Raw genomic sequence first — 21,364 nt, 5'->3', positions numbered from 1 at the left:
AGCAACATAAAATTATAATAAATGTTTAAGGGCCTTAGGGACTATTCATTTCCAAAACTTAGCATTCAAAATAATGGATCACCTTTACAGTTATTTCATCATTTTGGTTTTAACTGCTGAACATTCCTTCTGTAAATGTAGCTATGCCAATTTTTTTTTTATTTATTTAAGATTTTTAATTGCTTTGTATAAACAACATTACTACAGCGTTCAATGTCCCTACAAAAATGCATCCTCTCTATACTGACACCCTTTGGTCATCTGGACAAACATAAATGACCATAAACTGACCAACTAGTACTCACTGCAGTGAGAAATTTAGCCTACTTTAGTGACTTGTGTATCTCTCAATTTCCAGTGGTTTTCATGCTATCATGATACAGATGTACAAAAAACCATAACCAACCAAAGGGAAGGAAAAAGATGTGTGGACACACACCACTACGGGGACACTGTTCTGGACAGCAGTGTTTCCTGACTTCTCCTTCCACCCTAAAAGATGGATCCTCAAGTCCTTCTCAGTCCCAGATCTAGAGCAGAAGCAAAGGGATTGGCACAAGCTCGGCACAGGAGGCAACATTAACTGCATTGGCCCAGTTCCCCTCCTTCTAGACTGAAGAGTGGAGCACAGCATCTCAAGTAAACCAAAATTTATGATGATGATGTAGCTTGAAGAACAAAATAAATTCAACACTTTAGTATATAGACACCATCTAAAATGGAATCACAAGAGAACTAAATACACTAAGCTGCTTTGATTCTGCTCATGTTAATAGCTTTTCTGATGTTACCATCTCCTCATATGAAGGAGCTGTACTTGCCTCTGCCAGCTTATACAAAGTAAATAACAAAATTAGAGTTTCCTCTTCCATATTTACTGTGAAATTTCCCTATCTGCAAATGGTTAACAGGAGGTTTAAACTGTGATTAGGCTTGTGGCTAGCTTTCTGCACAAGGGTGAATTCCATTCATAGTGGAAATCTGCAAAGCAAATGTAAGTTACTGAGCAGGAATAAAAACTTAGTAAGTCAACAGACTGGAAAAGACCAAGTCTGAAGCCTTCAAAGAATTTTAATTTTGACAAAACTCAAATTTTTTACCTACTAAGAAAACCCGATTCATTTTTTTTTATTTGTTTTCATTCTGTACAACACAACTAAAGCCCAGCACATCTTCAGGGAAGTTTGGAGGTGGTCTTCAACCACAAGCAGGACAGTTTTGCTCTTAACTAGGCATTGTCTCATTTTAGTGTGAAACTCCACAGTCTTGCAAAGAATTAAGACTGCTCATGCAATTTTGGAAGCAGCCCCAGAACAAGCATGTTTAGCAGCTGTGCCTTGGCCTGGTAAGAGCCTTCCTGGAGCGCCAGATACAAGTATTTGAAAAAAATGGAGAAAAGGATAGGTACTGAGTAAAGGCAGTAGAGTTTCCCTTTCAAAAGAAATACCAAGATGAAACAAAGTAATTTTAAAGCTAAAAGTGGCAAATCAATAATTAATATAACACAAGACGTTCAACAGCTGGTAAAATTTCCTGAAAAAGATAACTAGCTTAACATTCAAAGTCCTGAAGGCCTATCAAGTCCCGATGTATGATCCTGCCCTCGCATAGGAAGCCTTTTTGCCGCAGAAGCCAAGGCTCAGAGGTGACCGATTTGCAGACTGCCTTCCAAACCAGATGGCTCACGGCCAGCAGAGTGAAAACCCAGGGTGTCTCACGGCAGGAAAAAGCTACAGAAGCAAAGGCCAGTCTCTGCTGAAGTGTTAAGCATTCACAGGCAAACAAGCTCTCTTTTTGTGAGAGCAAGTGAGTTTTGGACACAAAGCAAACAGGTCCATTTGAAAATAGAGCCCAGCTGAAGCCCGACAACAATATCACTGGTCTTGCCATTTGTATTCCTAATTAGCAGATCTTCAGCTCTGAGGCTAGCTACCCTGACCATAAGGAGATAGATGAAAAAGTCTTCTCTCCCCTTTTCTTTTTAAACACATGCAGATAAACTTCTCATTTTGTCACCATCTTTGTCTGTCTGATCAAAGAAGTGCAAAAAGGAAATGGTGTCACCCAAATTGTGGGTTCATGAAAGCCAGATTGATACTTTCAGAAAGGCTGGCACAAATCCCTATGCCCTGTCCCCTGAGACATCATAATTCTCTTTGACTTCTATATATGAGACCCTGCAACAGCAGCATGGCCGTAACTATGTGTTTTCATCAGGAATTATACCTCATCCTTCAGAAGCAGGTACCTGGAGGTGTCCTGCAAGGATTCTCCTGTATTCTAAGGGACCCCAAAACATACCCATTGCACCTGTTCCCTGTAGCACATCTCCAGTATGGACCATCATATCCAGGTCTTTAAAATCTGATCATCACATCCTAATCCAGCAACCAAGACTTTCTAGTATTCTCTACCTTACTGAGCCTACTGCATCTCATGAGAAATATAAGAGACCTCTGGTTTCAGAGAGGCCTTTGGTTTTACAAAGATCTTGTAAGCACTGACTGAGACAGAAGTGTCACCTGAAAGAAGCAACTAGATCTCATCAAATTAAAGGATGAAAAAGCAGAAGGTATTTGCAGTTTTTTCTAAACTCCCAGAGGATTAAGAGCCCAAAACCTCTCTTGAAACAGGCATGTTCAAGGGAGAGCTTCAAGGAGGATATGCTGGATGACGTGGTAAAGAAACCAGTTGTTCCTACCTTTTGGGTAGAAAAACCACTGGCAGTTTACTTGTTAGAATTTAGTTTCCACTTCCAGAAGTTTCCTTTTGGTATTTACTAGTAGGATGCATGGGCTATTGTTTAGGACCAAAAGCATCATGAATAAATACACAATTTTTTCTTGACTTCAGTTATTTATGCCAAGTATTTATTGGCTGTTAGAATGATGCAGACCTTACACTTGTGGTATCAGCTCTTGATACTTTAGCAGGATTTTTTTTTTTTTCCTTTTCATGACTCAGGCAGCAATGCTTTGCTCACATAAATTGCCTGGTAACTTTTTTCAGAGCTACTATCAAAGGAAGCTGGGATCAGACGTTCCCTAAAAAAGACGTTTTCATACCACTACTGAAACAATATCCTGCATTTCCTTCTTATTTAGCAAAGAAGGAGAGATGGAAAAATAAGGAAGCAGTCAGATGACAGTGATGCCAAAAAGCCTCCAAGAAAAGTTTTTTTTAAAAAAGTGACAGCTGGTGAGCTCACAGCAGTGTGCTGCTGATACAGTTGCAGTGGCCAGCATGCTTGTAATAATTATTGATGCAAAGTTTTATTTAGGGTGTCTTTTGACAAGTCTGAACCCCCATCTAAATGCTGTGACAAAATAGCAACTCCCATGTAGTTTGAAAATTAATCTTATATGAAATATGGCAGGAGAGAATGACAGGAAAATGGAAACAACTGTAGACCCACTCCTGTGGAACAGGACAGTGTGAGGTTAAGAGGTGACAGGACACAGCAAGACGACTTCTTTGTACCACACAGTTTTAACTAGGGAGAAATCCACTGAATGCTGCTGAATCTCTCCTTGTACACAGAAAAGAAGTATTCACTGAAATGATAAATCAATGATAAACTTGTGGAAACATCTGAAATAGACACTGGAATAGACAGCCAGAAAGCACACTTTGTGGGGTGGGAGTTGGTTGGTTGCTCCATCACAGCCACTGTTTTACAGACCACTGTGCTTCTCAAAAGATGGTAGAGTGAACAGGACTGGCAGGAAAGGAAAGGCTGAAAGTATTAATAGCAAAAATCCCACTTATATTCACTGCACACAAGCTCAAAAAGTGGGAGACTGCTCAATGTGCCAAGGCCTATCTATACAGCTTTAAGTATGCCATAGGCAGTTCCAGAAATATCAGCAACAGCATTTCCTAGACAGTGCTGAAGGTAATTAATGGAGATGGGCAGCTAGTTCAGCCGCATTTCAGCGGCAGCGTGCAGGGACGCTGATGCAGACTTCTTTAGGCTGTGCAAGACTGCAGATCCTACTGCAGGATGAAGCGAAATGATTCTGAACACAAGGCAAGGTCAGCTAGGGATGGAGTGATAGGAGCAGGCGGCATGGAATGGCCTCTGGAATTTGAAAATAAACTTAGGGACTGGTAGAGGTTCACGCAAAAAAAAAGGAGACACTGCAATAAAACTGCCACTGAGCCCATTTTCACATTTGCTCTACCTTCTGGCAACTGAACATAAACACTAGACCTGAAGGTTGCCCATGCCAAGTCTCTAGTCATGCACAGTATCCTTACACAGCCTTTACCTGATAGAGTAATCCTTTTCAGGTTTCCTACCAAAGAACACCTGCAGGGTTACATCAGTCTGTGGCACACAGTTTCTATGTGACATATTTATTGTAGTGCTCGTTTCACACCCCTTTTTCTTCTACGCATCTGTCAAAGGAGTAACTTATGACTCTTAAAGAGGAACTACAGTTCTTTAAAACAACACTCTTTGAAAGCTGGACACTTTGTGCAATACTTAGCAAAAAAATAACAGAAAATAAAAAACAAAACAAAATTTGAGCAAAACAAAATCAAATTTAATGTTCTTAAATGCAAAAGTAAAAACAAACAAAAAACACAAAAAAGCAAAAGAAAATTAACAGAAACAGAACAACTCAAAGTTTCAAGGCAGTCTGCAGAAAACTTGGGGGATTAATCTTTAAATCTACAAATCAAAGGGTTTTTTTGTTAATATCTAACTTGCAAGTAGTAAGTACTTTTCTGCTGAGTGTTCAATAAGTAAAGCTAGTTGTCAAAACAAAATCCTATTAAAATAGAAAAATCTAGCACTCATTAGAAGGGATGCGAGAAATACAATGCTCAAATGTTTATAACTGTTTTTTCTTTACAAAATAGAACTACCAAAGGAATTCAAACTATAATGATCTTTGAAAATGAGTAAGTATCTTGCTGCATTATAATGTACCAGTAAGTAGTGCACCATGCATTAAATATTTGGACAGAAGAGATTCAGTTTGATAAAGTAGCAACATATATTCACACTCTCTTTTTGGAGTTTCATTTTGACTCTGAAATCTTCCCAGAGTTTCTTTGAAACTCTTTGGTCCATTCCTATTAGAAAGTGGGCTTTAAAAGTAATGTTTCTAAAACCTTTGAATTTGACAGCTTGGCCACTGCTCGGTGTGCAACTTACCTCATCAATGGTGTTAAAAGTTATGCTGGCATGCTACTACTTACAAGACCTTGACTTTAAAAAGCCTAATCCTCAACTATATATGTAGTAATGAATATTAATTGATCAAACAATTTACTGTCAACTAAAACATTAGTATTTCTCAACTTTTCTTCCATACTCCCAAGTCTGGTGTATATAAGGTCAGGGGAATGGGTAGGAAAAACAACAACATAAAAACAAGAAAATTAATTAATTCAGCCTGATATTTTTCAGAAAATTCCAGTTTTTGCAGACAACATTCAATGGAACAAATGTTAGTCTCATAAGTGAAAGCATGCTTCAATTTTACCACCATCCAGAGGGTCTAGTTAATGCAATCTACTTAAGATTTCAGGGGATTTTTAACATGTTTTAAATGAAATAACTTAAAGGAACTTAAAATTGGTCTAACATTGTGGGATTTCAAACATTTGAACATGTCAGTTGCATCCCAGAATATAAAACCTTTTTCACTTCTCATTTAGACTAAGACAAACACTTGTGAAAATTGGCGCAAAATGAGTTTTACACTAACAAAAATGTTTCAACTTCTGTCACTCAATTATCTATTCCATACAAAAAGCACGAGCAAGTTATTTGTGGGACTTGTTGGTTTTGAAGGAAACCTGTAAGATTTTGTCCCCCAGGCGGTAGCCATTAAGACTTGCTATGGCCATTGCAGCTTCTTCATAGTTTGTCATGGTCACAAAACCAAAACCTTTGCACTTGTTGGTGTTGAAATCTCGAATAACTTTCACATTGGTAACCGCACCAAAGGGGCCAAACATCTGCCAGAGGATTCCCTCATCAGCATCTTGACCAAGGTTGTAGATGAAGATACACCAGCCAGAAGATGCGTTTCCTGGAACATTTACACCAGAAAGCCCACTCATGTGATCTACACCCATAGGAGAGAACCTAGCAAATAAAAAGCACAATATTTCATGTAAAAGTTCAATTCAATTAAGCAAATTAACTTGAATGGGAAGCAACTGAGAATGAATATTTTCTACATGGACATCAAAACCGCCAGAAAAACGTTTCCCCATTCAAATTGACAATAAAATTGACAGCTGCCAGGAAAAAAAAAAGTTAAGTATTCCAACTACTTTATCAATAGGGAACTATCCTTAGAAATAGGTAGGCAACAAAACAGTTGCAAGGCAAGATAACGTGATCACCTTCACAAGGGACCTGGATGGATCTTTGAAATTCAGCTAGGCTGTTAAGAATGCTCCGTGGCATCAGTGCAGAATTGCTCGAGTGCGGGTAACAGGCAACACCTCCCTAGAGGCCCCAGCTTGCTTCAAGCCACCCTCAGGCATCTCCCACTTATTTCATTCAAGGAGTTTGCATCTCATATCCTCCTTTTGTTGCCTCTAAAATAGCATGTTGGGAACTCTTAAGTCAAAGGGTTTCTTTGGGTTTTGCTGGGGCAGGGAAGGGAGGGTGTGATTTGTTTTTTGGAGTAGAGATTGTGTGCATTAATTTAAATTTCTTTTTTTGTGGAACAGAACAAAACCTACTCCTTTTTCCACCATAAGGCAGCAGGTGCAGGCCAACTCTTCCAGTACAAACAGGCTACTCAATAAGCTGCAATCATGCATACTCATAGCTATAAGGCAGCTAAGAAAATATTAGCACTTCCTCAGTCAATTCTCATTAGCTGGGAAGCGCCACATTTCTAGCTACAGAATTTAAATCTCAGGTTTTTATTCTTTAATACCAGTTATGCAGATATTCTAACTGCAGTAGCTTTCAAACATCAAAATAGCAAACCACAGTTAAGTACATTGTCTTACAATTTCAGTATGCATGTATTGTTTTCTTCTTATTAATTTTACACCAACTTCATACTAGGAAAACTTAAAAAATATCGTTCAGTGAAGTCGTAAGTCACCTACTCACTCTTCCTAAACCCTGCCTCCTGCATAGTACCCCAGCAGTATTTATGCATAACAAAAAGGAAAAAAACTCTCCTTTTTATATCTTGCTTTGTATTATTTTCTTTTGTCCTGGAACCCACATCTCTAATTCCCCTTTATTCTATTTCTGGTCTCCATCCTAGAAATTCAAAGCTTCAAAATATTTTAATGCAATATTACAGTTGCACAGCTAAGCACTCAAAGGTCAGGAAATGTGAAAGTTAAGGTAAAAAAAATCCATTTGATCCCTTGTGCTTATGTATTATTTAAAAATGTGAGGTCACGTGATTGTAGAAATATAATTATACTATACCAGGGGTTCCCAAACTGTGGTGTACCACTGGTGATATGCAAACCACTTAAAAGCGGTACACGTGCTGCTCTCTGCCAAGAACATGGCGGTGGCAGTTCCTGATTCTCTGCTGACCTGGAGAAAACAGGGAACGGATGTCTGGGCAGTGAACACTGCATTAAGTGCCAAACACTTCCCCACTGACTTTTTCTTGCCCTGCATAAAGATAAGAGCTGCTGCTGTCTTTATATAGAAGGGAGGTCTCAAGGCAATGTGTATCAGAAGGAAGGGGAGCAGAGCTGCAGCAGCACACACATACACACAGGGAAGTCAGCTCATGTTCAGTGTGGCACTTTGGTTGATGCACTCATACAAAAGAATCACTCAGTCACCATCTCCCCCACCCCGGGCCCTCTGTTGCTCAGAAAGCTCATTTCCTTGGTCACCTGAGCTATTAGACCCTCCTGCACCCAGAGATGGTGGAGTCTTGGTGGTACAGACCCCTTCCCCTCCATCACATCCTAGCTGCTGCTGATGGCCTGGAGGCAGCCAGAGGTGACCTGGCTCAGCCAGGCTGCAGACCAGCTGGCTACCTGATGCTGGTGTTTCTAGAGCACAGTGTGGACCACCTGAGCTCAGGCTGCGCATACTCACTGCTGCTGCCACTGTTGGCCAGCCCCAAGCAAATCCAAGTTTGGGAATCCTTGTACTACAGTAAAACTGAAAAAGCAGTTAAGAGTATCAGAATGTAAATGAGACGCACTAATTCGTGTGATCTGATGATTATGTGACAGATCTACTACTTATTTTGCTTTTATATAAAAATGTTCCTGTGTTTGCATGCTTTATACACTTACTTTTTCTGACAGACACCTCCAGCTCTGCAGCTTCTTTCCGTTTGAGTAATGATCTGGTAGGATGTATTTATCTTAATATCTGGAAAGGTTTCATCTCAACAGATCACCAGTCTGGGGTTCCTGCTCACATGTATGGGGAGCAGAAAATCACTAAGCTCAGAATTGCATGATGTTGGTTCCAGCAGTCAGTGCAGCTCTGAACCCGCTTGCTATAAAGCCTCAGGCTCTGCCCATAAGCCCAAATCAACAGTACATCAAGGATTGAAAACACTTGTAGAAGAGCAGCTGGGGGTTGAACACAGGAAGACAACAAATCTAGATGCACATACAGGCAAAATTAATTTAAAATATTAAGTACCTCTGTTCTCTGGATACACTAATTTTCAAACAGATTCTCCTCTCTTCCTGCTTTGACTCACAAAAATGTTACAGGTCTATTTAAAAAAAAAGGGGGGGGGTAAAAACACCCCTAAAAGACTTGAAAAGTCATTTCAAAAAAACCACCATAGGAAATGCCACCTTACTCAGATCCAATGAGATTCTAAAATGAAGCTATACTTTGCAAGTTCACATGAAAAAGAAACCTTTCACAAAAGGTTTCTGCTTAGAAAGCAACCATCAAAAAAGAAATTTGCAGAAGTGACAGTAAACATGGTATAGGGTTAGACTTATGTGGAAGGCTATATTTATGTTTAGATTTGCATCTATCTGGAAGCATCTGACACAAGTGAGAGCACTCGTGATGAGTAGAGCAGGCTCCTACTGCGATTTAGCTCATCTGATAAACCTCTATGCTTAACCTGGACTGAAGGCCTGCCCAAGAGGGACACAAGACCTGGTTAGCTTGGGCTAACAGCCCGTACATAGCCAGGCACAGAGTAGCTGACACTTAATACCTCTTTGTCCTACAGGAAAAGATTTTTTTGACCACACAAAGTTAAGAGAAGTCTTAGGTATACTTACTAAGGATGTCTAAAAGACTGTCTGATTTGGGCAAACAACACTAAAGCCTACAGAGATCCAAGATGTTTCAGGGAAATGTTTTAAAAAATTCCATTAATATTGTAATTCGAATTATCTCAGTCTCATCATACTTGCTGCTGGTGTCCTCATTTCTGTTGTATTTATTTTTATATTGTCTCCTCCACGTTGCTTTTTCAATCCTCCCTAAGCACCTGTAGATGATGTTATCTATGGATAGTTCTTTTAAGTCATGCTAACCTCAAAACTCCAACACCTTGTGACCCTTGCCCCAGGCATTTTATCTGTCCTCCAAACACAATCCCATGCCACAGTGTCATTCCTTCTGGATGGAGAGGGAGCACTTTGGACCATGTCTCAGAATTAGCAGGCCAACTCGGCACTCCAGTGGGACAAGGCATTAAAACCAGTTCCTGATGTGAGCCACAAATACCATGGGAACTACAAAAGATTAACAGAATATTAAACAAAGAGTCTGAGTGATATCTGTAGGAAATCAATAATTACAAATTAGAGATACTAAAGGCTTAATCCTGGATTTACAGGGATATGATGGAACGAGATGAAGTGTAATCAGAATGTCAGTTTAAGAATTCAACCTCTATGTAGCAGAGACCACAATTGTAATTTATACAGACTGTGAGCTCTTTGGAAGCAGCTTATCCTTTCATCATGTTTTGTTCACTACACAAAACAAACATCAGTCCAAGCTAAGGTTCCTAATCTTTACCACAGTATGAATAAATATAACTCATCAAGTTCAGCATCCTTTAAGGAAGACTCACTAGAAAAACTCGCAGTTAACACCAAAGGTGGGAAGAAAATAAGGGCTGTGAGACGGTCTGTGTGTTATGCATACGTGTACATACGAGCATGCGTGCACATGTGATTGAGGGAAGGAAGTTTTATAATAAGTGTTTAATAAGTGTTAAAGTTCTTGCAAGTCTGTGACAAGACACAAGAGAGGTGGAGAGTTCTTGTCTTCAAGTTAACTGGTGAATTTTGTCTCCACAGCGTATTCATAACAGCATGGCTTAACCCAGAATTGCTCTATTACTACCTCTGCCAATCTGTAGTACCTAAAAACCTTCAGCTCTTTCTCCATCAGCAAGCCTATAACTACGAGCAGAAGTTGGCCAAAATATGTTGACAAATGAGCACTGGGCAGACAACTTGAGTGGACATAGTTACCACAAAAGCAGAAATGGAACAGAAAGAGACAGAACATTTTCTTTCATCTTATCCCAACTTGTGAAAACCCATGCCTGTAGAAACATAGGAAATGCACACAAATAACATTAATGCTGCTCTTAATGGTACAATAAAAGAACAATGAACAACCTGGTCATTAAAATTTAGTTCCTCCTGCAACTATTAACATAAATACATTAATCATTTTTACTGTTACTGAGTGATCATTACAGGACAGAATTAAAGTTATTTGGTATCTTAATTATTGATGTGAATATTATCTGTACTGCTTATTCTGATGCATCTTAATTCTGTTATAAATTTTAAGGGAAGAATGATGATGAAAATGTCTGATTGCATTAAGAATGAAAACATGAGCCATAAGCCTCAAGATTTTACTAGGACCTGGACACACTGAAGCCCTGGCTGACACAAAAGATAGATGTGTAAGTTTTTTAATAGTTCACCTAACTGCCAACAATGTAGAATTTCATTCCTTGGTGTGGCTTACAAGGTTTGGGTGCAGAGATCTGGATGAGTGCTTCAGGAAGATGAAATCTTGTTTGAGGAGCTGCCTGCATTAAACTTGCCTGGGCTACAGCTGAAGAGAATTGGAGAACGATTAAGGTGGGCAGGGACCTCTGGAAATCCTCTAGTAAAACTCCCCACTCAAAGCAGGGGCACCTAGAACAGATTGCTCAGGCCCCTTTCAGCCAGGTTTTGAGCATCTCCAAGGATGGACACTCCACAGTCTCTTTGGGCAGGCAACCTGTTCAATCACCCTTAATGTAAAACAGCAGATGACTACAAAGTACTAATTCTCATTGGAGACACATTACACCTAGCTGTTCTTAAAATGCTAAACTAAAGCATTATGGAAAGGTCATAGCAATACTGGAACAGTAGCACTGCAAAAAGCTATGAGGTTTTAGTCCAATTTTACCGGCTAATTGTATACCTCAGAGGAGAAAAAGAAAAGTAAATTCTCAACAGGGAAACACTACTTAAACTCTCATGAACACATTTCACAACAAATCCACTTATCTGCAAGACAAGTAAATATAATGCATTTGCCAGAGCACAGCCCAACTATCAACACCCTCCTTTAAGCAACTAAGGCAATTCAAATTCATTTAATACTCAAAGCAAGCAAGCCAATTCTCAAAGGCAAAATACATAATATCTTCCACAGTTCTGGAAGCAGATAATGTGTCGCAATTACTCAATAATCTTACTGAACTTGTGAGGACTCAAGAAAAGACAGAACACTGCACAGCTCAGGATGTAGGCAGAAATCCCACAGAATCTCTTAATCAGAAATAAGGTTTTCTTATTTTACTGTGACACCTCCCTGCTGGAACCAATGGTTCAGAGCTTTAATTAAGTTGCCAAATGATATCTGCATTCAGATATATGGACTACAGAATGGGGATCTGTTGAGACAGGCATCTACCAATACCCATCTGGAATCTGCTACTTTCTATCATCTCACTACACACTCAATTGTGGAAATAGACACCGTAGTGTACGTACCTTTACATAATTAACTTTTATATAAATTTTACAAGATTTTACTTTAATCACATTTTAATTCAACAATTTATTTACATAACAGTGGAGGACATATAGTGCACTAGGTATTCATTCACACATGCTGCAATGAAGGTATTACTGCACACCTGCAAGAGTACAGTTTCCCAGACGGACACGGGAATAGTAGGACAGCCTTAAATGCATTATTCTTCCTAACCTACCTGAATCTTTGCGCCTGGTGATGCACTGGCCCTCCAAACCGTCTAGCTGGTGAATGACACAGCTGCGATAACAGTGCCACATTTTTGTTCTGGTTAGGATTGGCTGCAAACTTCACTGTAATGGGTTCGGAGGAACCTGGGGGTTTGTGACCATTGAAATTTGTAATTGCCTCTTCTGCTTCTGACCTTTTGTCAAACCGGATAAATGCGACCCCTCTGGACAAACCTTTTAACCAAACCAATAAAAAAAAATAAAAAAAAAAAATTGAAGTTCAGGATAAACTCAAAATAACTTTGAAAGCAAAAAACGAAAAAGTTAAATATTTCTATGGTCACAGCTTTCAAGTTCTCTACATTTACTAATGTTTCTTCAGCAGCTAGAGGATAAAAGTACAAAATTAAGAAATAAAAGACAAATTAACACATTCATTTCAGCTATAACAACCACGGTGACTAAAACACTTTAAAAAAAAAAATCCAGTGTGGTAGAATATCATGAAACCCATCACCAGCTGACATTTCCATTAACAAAAAAACCTCCCAACATTTTAAATAAATTCCACCAAAAAAAAAAAGAAAAAAGAATTAATTCCAGTTGGTTAAAAAGAAACAAAACCCCTTGGCTTTAATTACTTTATCACTAAAAAGCATCTGCAAACACAAAATTGACACTGATTTTTGCAAATGTTTTCAGTTTTCTATACTGAAAACACACTCTGGTTCGTAGATAAGGGCACAAAGTTCTAACCTTTGTAATTAAGAGATCACAATTTCATCTATTTCATGTCCATTATTTCTAGCTGTCACGTACCTTATTTTTAATTCATTAAAAACTGATTAAGAGTAACCTCTTGGTAATTCTACTGAAACAATTACACTGCTGTTAAACATTTGCATATTTTATTTCTAGTTCCAGACCCCAGCCGCTGGACACTGTTATCCTTCTGACCAAGGTAAAAGTTATGCCTTATGAGATCTCTTCCCCGCCACCTCCTCCCCCGACTTCTCATCTGTTACTTGACCAGAGTCTGGAAACACTGTTTATCATAGTGAAGCTAAAAGAGTATATCTTGTTCAAATTTCATTCCAAAGCAGATGTTATAGCTAGACTAATTTGGTTAGACTAATTCTAGGACTTTACCAGCTCTGTTTCAGAAAGGGCCATATCAAATACTTTCATGTTGTCTCTACACCTACACAGGGCAATCTCCAAAGGCAGTTTCAGAAGTTAAGCTTATCATAAATCACCAAATTGTTTATAACAATTGAACATTATTTCCTGTGTTTCACAGAAGGAAATGCAGCATGACAAAACCCTGGGCATGTAGCAAGCAAGTAGAAGGGAATCCAACCCCTACAACTACCTATAGAATGGTATCTACGAAAGGTATATTTTCATTTGGGGCACTGGGAGAACTTCCATAAATAACAACTCATCTTGTTTACTGCATGTTAAGTATGCAAAGTCACACAGAGAAAGCTTATTTCCTAAGTCACTGCACTTTTTGAAGAAAAGAACTGCAGAACAACAGCAGGAGATGGCTAGCACCAAGTGTGCAGCTGGTGTTCCTAGAGTGATCTGGAAAGGAGTCATCCTGGGAAGATGTTATTCCATTTTTTGATTTCTTGCTGGTTACTTCCAAAACAGGAGGCTGGACCAGATCAACTCATCAAATTAGAGCCGACAGCACTATATGCTCCACTACCGTTGAGATTAGCCTTTCTGTCCCAGGAGAAAGCATACACCCCACCCTGGAAAGGCACAGAACAGCAGCATCGTCCAGAAGTCAGCAAGGACTATCCCAGAGCCTGACATGCTGTTACTTCTCCACTTCCATGCTGTTCATCTTAGTACTTCTCACTCGCTCTGTCATAACATTAATTTAAAAATATAAACACCGTAGAAAGCATATTTTTAAACAGATTTAATTCTCAAAAGCTCAAAAGTTGTTCTCAGAGAACAACCTCTGCTGAGAAGGTATGCCTAAAAGTACAAATTAAAATTTGTCCTAACTGCAACTAGATCAAGATGTAAAACACAGGTTTTAAAGCCAAGGCACAGCTACATTCTTGGGGCGAAAGGAAACCTAGGCTATGCATGCATCAACTTTATAACGTAAACAGAATACATTCTTCAAGCAATACATTAGTAAGGTTATTTGAAAGCAAGCAGTATGTTCTGAGCTGACACTGAATTAGACAACATCATGCCTCAGCACACTCAATGAAAACTATATTGTTCCTGGAGAGACTTTAATTGAATGACTTCTGTCACCTCATTTTATAGCTCTGTCAAAGACAGACGCTAGTTATCCAGACTCCACTGGCAGCCAGAGAAGAATGACTATTTTGGACACTTGTATTAATAGGTTTTATGTGCTCTAGAAGTCTTTTTCTTGATTCTACCTATAGCTGTCATCTAGATAACTAGCTCTAGAGACAGAACCATACAGATATCAAAGTTGGACAAAATTAATCCTTCTCTCTAGGAAAGGAAGGATAGGATTTTCCTCGCTCAACACTGGAGTGTCTACAATGTCAGTATCCAGATCTCATCTAGTCACTGCCAATTTCTCTTACACAATCACATTTACAGTGCGGTCTGACCAAATCAAAACACTTAAAAGCAGATGCCTATGCAAGGAGCTAGCTCTGATGGATACTTTACATTGTAGACTTCAGCATTTAGTCAGATTAATCCCTCTAAATTAGAGGAGATTCCTCACAGAGCATGAAAGTTGCTGCTTAACTACTGTGTATAAATGTACATACTACCTGATATAAATGTTAAGTTGGAATTGCTAGAATTAGATCATCTTCTATTCTAATATAGCACATGCATAATCAATGAAAAAGTGTATTTGTAACAGTTCTCTTCAAATTCATACATGACATATGGGCTATTGGAAAAAAACCCACAGAACACCTAAGGTTACAGCATAAGCCATACTCTTCAGTTATACAGTCTGAAAGAACTAGATAAGAAATTAAAACTCTGTGAAAACACATTGTAACACAAAGTCAGAATTAACATGATAAAGGAAATCCTTAACTTTGGTCTCTCCTGAGCTGAGTGCTTAACTAAGCAACTTCTCCCTTTTCTTTCCCTCTCTCTTTTTTTTTTTTTTAACAAACAAAATACATTCAGAAAATTTAAGAGGGTAGTACTAAGTGTATTAAGCTCATTCTTTTGGTTAGCAGTAACCACAGAGGACTGTAAAACACCTCAAATGTTTTAAAATATGAGAAATTGTGAGAAAGTTCCAAGTTGGTATAAAAGACAAAACACATTATTGTTTTGCTTTTTAATATATAATGATGGCCTGGAATTTACCTGTGGATAATAGTTGCATATGTGTAAAGTAAAGGTAACATTAGCACTCCAGATTACAAACATTGCCCAGAAGCACAGTGTGCTACAGTAATATCAAGTGTCACAGCAAGAGAGTAGCTTTGGCAAATCAGCAGCTCAGCCTGGTAAAACTGACAATAACAGCATAAAATATGATACGATGTTTAGACTGTAAGCTAGCAAAGGAGGCAGTATAAGCCATTCTGTGTTTTAAAAAAAAAAAATCATTGGAAAAGGATGTCCCATTAAAATTATATCAGTGGTTGACATCAGACATCACGGTTAGTTTGTGAAAGTCTAACTCAGTTTAGGAACCGCCCGTCTCGGAAAAACATCAAACATGCCATACACTACAGTTTTATGAAGCTAATACAACAGAACTCACCTGTAGTTTGATCCACAAGCACACGTGAGTTGATGATGCGTCCAAAACGTGAAAACATATCTTCTACATCTTTTTGTGTCATTGACCTTGGTAGTCCACTAATATATAAATTAGCATCCTTGATAACTTCAGAACTTGGACGAGCATAGGAAACCTTTAAAAGAAAAAAAAAAAAAAAGTATGTTCAGGGTGTAAATAGGAAAGAGTGATTTATTTTATCATGAGTCACTTTCATTTATTCCCCATTAAACAATGCATGCATTTTTTTATTGGCCTTCAAAAAAGCAAACAGGGAGAAGGTAGGGGAAAATTGCCAGAACAAAAAGAGAAAAGTCATGTTCCTATGTAACTCCATTCAGTTTGGACTTATCCAACAAAGAATATAGTGGCATTGCTATAAAGAGAGAGCAGTAGACTAATACTGATGCTTCCAACAAACTTATTTGCTACATTGAAGAATCCTTGTCTGAAGTTCTGACTCCGATACTGGACCTGTCAGTAACCACAGATCACTCCAAGAACTTGTGCTGTCAGTATATTTTTTTAAAGCCTCGTAAAAAGATTTTACCAGCTGGAGTGCAGTTTTCTATCTTAATTTCTGCTACTAGAGAAAGGTACAAATAACACCTAAGCAGGTGTTATTTCCTACACGTATAGTACTAGCTGTTATTTTGGAGAAGGAGTGCATATGCATTAACACACTTGATGATCTCTATTTTAAATTACCCGAGATGTACGTGAGCTCAAAAGCCTGGCAACAATTTGGAATGATCCCACCTACTGCTGTAAAAATGGTGGGAACGAAAAGAAGGGAATCTTTTAATACAAAGCTGTTACAAAACCCAAGAGGCTTAACAGCTCACTTCACTACTCTTCTCCCAGATTTTACCTTTCCTGCAGGTGGAGAGCACACAAGCCTTACCATCAGAATGAAGTTCATTAGAATGCCATTTTCATAGAAGACTGAAAAAATCTAGACATCCTACCTTGATAGTTTTTGACTGAAGTCTGAGGCCATTCAGTGTGTTTATTGCTCTTTCAGCATCTTTTGCAGTAACATAGTTCACAAAGCCATAGCCTAAGCTGTGTCCTACATGGAAGAACATTTTTTAAATTAATCCTAACAAAAGAAAGTTATCACCATCAAAATTAAAGGAAATACAAATGAGAAAAAGTGAACTCAACATAAACATAATCCACACAGCAAATATTTAAATAAGCCAAAGAAGTTTCTCAAGGCTGGCATACATCATAAGTAGTAACTCAAAGCTCTCATTTGCCACTTTGGAGATCTCTCAATCTTCAAGGACAGCGTGCATCAGACAGCTGCAGATGATTCACGAACGGTAAGAAATTCAAGACTAAAATACCGGCTCTGAGCAGTCTTGTAAACTTAATGGGGGTGGAACAAAGGCAAGAATTTAACAAAGTTCATTAGTATAAACTCTTGTAGGTAAAGAGCAGAAAGTGAGAAAGTGTCAATGGATGAACTGCTAGGTAAGAAATCATCAGGCTACTCATTTCTGTGTAGCTATTCCAACCTTCACTCCTGGAAGCAAGAGGGAAAAAAGTTTTTAATCCTTCATACATTCATATAGCTAATGAACAGTAAGTCTCCCAAACACAGGATGAAACTGAAGAGTGAAAAATTATCTTTAATGCAGACAATTCATGTACTATTACTTTATGTAAGTTCACTCTTAACTCTTACAAGAAGAATTTGATAATAATACAACTCTTTAAAATTTAAGGCAAAGGATATTTATTTGGATACTTATTTGTTCTACTTCTATCTCCAGCCTCCACTATCAATTATAACAGTACATACTAAGATCATTTCAGGTTGCAATTTCCCAACAATTAGAGGCTCATATCACTGTAGACCTAAAAATAACTAAAATACTTCGACTGTCTCAGTGCAGTAAAGCAACTCCCATTCAATAAAAAATAACACCTTTTCAGACAACTTCTCTCATCTCAGCCAGATTTGTGGGATTTTCTAAAGAAAACTGTAAGCACACATAGGAGAATGTGCTATTTGACTTTAACAATATACCATTTTTAAGTTAATTACTAAGCTCCGTTGTTAGGCTTGAGAACACTAGAAGACACAGCTAATGGTTATAGCACAGGATTATCTTCTGAAATATAGACCTTTTTTAAAAGTCACCCAGTGTGGCTCTGCAATAGTCTGAGCTGGCAAATAAGTTTTCTTATGCTTTCCAGACATTTCAGATCACCAAATATACACCCCCTTCAAAAAAAAAAAAAAGAGTCAAATGATGATTATCCTAGCACAAAATGTCAGAGAAACTGAAGAAAGGGGCTATAACAGACACTGTAGATTAACTCCATCTACTGAAAAAAGAATCACCAGTGTACTAAAGGCATTGAGACCTATGAGTTTAAGAGCCACAAGGGATGGAAGGAAGCTCCAAATAACCCTCCAAGTGTTTTTACTAACAGCATACACGACAGATTGACTGCAGAAAAACTGCAACGGCACAACTCCCTGGCACATCCTCTGCATTTGTCTGCTTTGTTGTGAAATGTAATAGACCAGTAACTCATCTAAACCCAAATAATGTCATTGCCTGTTTCCTAATACACTCCTTGTATAAACACTCCCAGTTCATTTTTACTGTCTGCTAAAGGTCTTAAAGAAGCCAGATCCCCTTTGTGTTCAACCCTCATACAGGAACAATATCCTGTTCTCTTACAGGCCTAGTGTTAACACATCTCCACTAGCACAGATCAAAATCTCACGACGCCAGATGCTTCTGCACAATTGTAACAGCAAATTATTCTTTGATAGCCAAGTAGAATTTAACTCTACATAGGAAACAAATAAATGCAATAAAAGCAAGATCTTAAACCCCAGCTTCTGCACCTTTATCCTTTAAAGATCTACAGATAACACCGATCAGGATTTTGCAGACATATCTTATATGTACCTACAGCATGGTTTTTGTTGATTTCTTTATAACATTCATTTTCTGTTTTATTAGTCAGAGATGGTCAATCATTTAGATCAAATCTGGTTAGTCCACAATCACTCACCTACAGAGATTCTTTTCCCCTGATTAAGAAAATGAGCAATTTAACAGTTAGAAAGATGTTTAACACCTGGACCCTGGCTTATTTCTCCAGAATCTGACCAAGAAACAAAGAGAAGAGGGAAGAAATACCACACAGACAGTAGGCAATGACTTTTTCCATCTTAAGGAAGTATCTGACACCCCTCACAGGTACAGCATGCCAGCATGTGCTCTGAAGGCTCAGAGTACCAGCTGCTTTACAGTATTTTCAGTCTGCCATGAAAGCCACATAAACATGAATACTCCAGCAAACTACTGAACAGGTTGTAATAAAGTTTACAGAAATAGGCCCCTAAAAACCAGGGAAACAGACTCCAACAAGACTAATCCCTCCAAGTTTGAACCACTGAGCCCTAGCAGTCATGGCTGTCACTCCCTGGGTGGACGCTGCACTGGGAAGGGGGTGACTATATTCTCCTATCAGGGGAAGAGGAGCAGGATTCTACACCATATAAATTCATTAAACTATCTTCAGTACTCTGAGTCATGGAACACAGGGGCTCAGCCTATGACCAGTGTGAGTGAGTATCCCTCCCTATTTTCTTGCAACAAGCTCCAGAGAACACAGTAGGTATGGAACCATTACTTATCCAGCAGCTTTCTTGCAAAGCATCAGACAGGTTATATGTTTATGCACTGTTCAAGATCAGTGACAAGGAAGATTAAGCTACTTATATACAGGACAAAACGAAAACTAAGTAATAGGTCTCAGGGACACCAAAAGGGCCTACATGATCTAGGTCCAGTCCCTGTAATCACAAACTGTACATATTCCCTTTCCCTAAAAGGTAAGCAAGCTTCACATTAAAAGCAGTTAGGTTTTTGTCCCAGGCACTCTGATTGAAAGCATGTTCTACAAACCCGCTCCAATACTCTGCTTTTCTAAAGGCAGGACTTCATGCTTTGTATCCCCTTGTTCTTGCGCAAATACTGTCCTTGAGCTTACACACGCTTACCCTTCAAAGTGTTCCCCAAAGTACACACAAGCAGTAACCATATCCCCTTGGCCTTCTTTACTGTTTTCATCTGAGCAAAATTCTGCACCTTTTCCACTTCTAATTTTATACAGGTTGCTCAATGACTATTCCTTATCAAAGAGTTTGAACACCCTGGGAAAAGAGAAAACAGGAACATAATGGGGTTTACAGAAACATACACAGATTAAAAAAAGAAGGGCCTGAAAAGTCACAGGATTACAACAGTTACCAGATTTTCTCATATTTGCTGTAGGCATTTGACAGTAAAGTTGTACTAAAACCCAGAAATTAGAGTCCTGTTAACTTTTACCTGCCACTACATCATAAAATATCAATTACCTATCTTTCTCTCAAAAAAAATATAGAATACAGACCTTCCCACTTAAGTCTGTATTTATGAACTTTAAATTACATCAGTGTAACATGACTTTACAGTGCTTAAGTGCTAAAAAAAAGCTAACCCACACAAAACTGACAACATATTAACTTATCTTGCTCTAAATACTTAATACCATCACTCTCAGCCTTCTCCTGCTGTTCAGTTACTAGTTCCCATCTCCCAACAGGCCAGGATATCTAACACACAACAGTCCCATCACTGCAAGATGCATGTTCCACTGTTCCCCTGACTGATCATTCTTCACGAATGCTCTCTGCTTCACATTTTACTCCCTATTCCCTCCTCCTAAACAGTAAAAACTACCTTCCTCTTAGGGCATGCTGGAAAATATAAGGAATTGGCAATTACACAGCATTATGATTTATGTCAAGTGTTTATCCCAGGCAAGAAGACAAGTTATTTGCTTTATCATGTTATTAAGAGCCTGCTAGAAACCTATTGTGCAAAAGAAGGCAGTACTGTAACAGTTTTCAAACTACTTCAGTGGATAGTAATTAAACTAACCTTTAAAAAAAACTTTTAAAAAGTTTGCATGTACATAAATGCAAATGTACTCAAGAGACAAAGATTAAAAAAAAGAAACAAGTAGGTCCTTATCTGGATGAATAATTAACAAAGTGACCATAAAACCTAGTTTTAAGCAAACTACTATACTCCTTCAGCAAAAAGAATCTAGTTTTGTTTCCATGATAAAAAGCTCTTTCATGAAAGAGGGCACTAATTTTCTTTCTGTGCATCACTTGGTTTTCTGTCCATGTCCTTGCTTCCTTTCCAAGCTCCCTGAGATGCACTGCTTCAGTTACTAGCTCGTTTCTTATTCCCCTCCAGCTACTGACGACTCCAGTTTCACTGAGGAGTCTAATATGAGACCAGAATTAGTACTTACTTTCCACTTCACTACAGACTAGTTGCCCTCTCTGGAAGCAGATTCTCCCTGTCCTATCCTTCTCAAGAAAACCTAAAT

At 38.5% G+C, this 21,364-nt stretch overlaps 1 protein-coding gene across 2 annotated transcripts in view; it reads right to left on the bottom strand.

The window, feature by feature from the left end:
• Positions 1-4,528: 4,528 nt before the first annotated feature.
• The window catches only part of ELAVL1 (ELAV like RNA binding protein 1), a 40,925-nt gene continuing 24,089 nt past the window's right edge, over positions 4,529-21,364 (bottom strand). The window contains exons 3-7 of one of the 2 annotated variants that reach the window (XM_075038271.1): positions 16,912-17,015; positions 15,926-16,079; positions 12,189-12,414; positions 7,427-7,540; positions 4,529-6,106 (exon numbers count right to left, since the gene is read on the bottom strand). In XM_075038271.1, coding sequence (XP_074894372.1) covers positions 5,782-6,106; positions 7,427-7,540; positions 12,189-12,414; positions 15,926-16,079; positions 16,912-17,015 — 923 coding nt within the window. In that variant the 3' untranslated portion in view covers positions 4,529-5,781. The remainder of the gene's footprint in view (positions 6,107-7,426; positions 7,541-12,188; positions 12,415-15,925; positions 16,080-16,911; positions 17,016-21,364) is intronic. The other variant, XM_075038272.1, reaches the window with a different exon arrangement.

The sequence above is a fragment of the Buteo buteo genome, chromosome 10 (assembly GCF_964188355.1).
Source record: "Buteo buteo chromosome 10, bButBut1.hap1.1, whole genome shotgun sequence".
NCBI lineage: Eukaryota > Metazoa > Chordata > Aves > Accipitriformes > Accipitridae > Buteo > Buteo buteo.
Note: the sequence above shows the minus strand (reverse complement) of the source record. Positions and strands in the feature narration are given on the sequence as shown.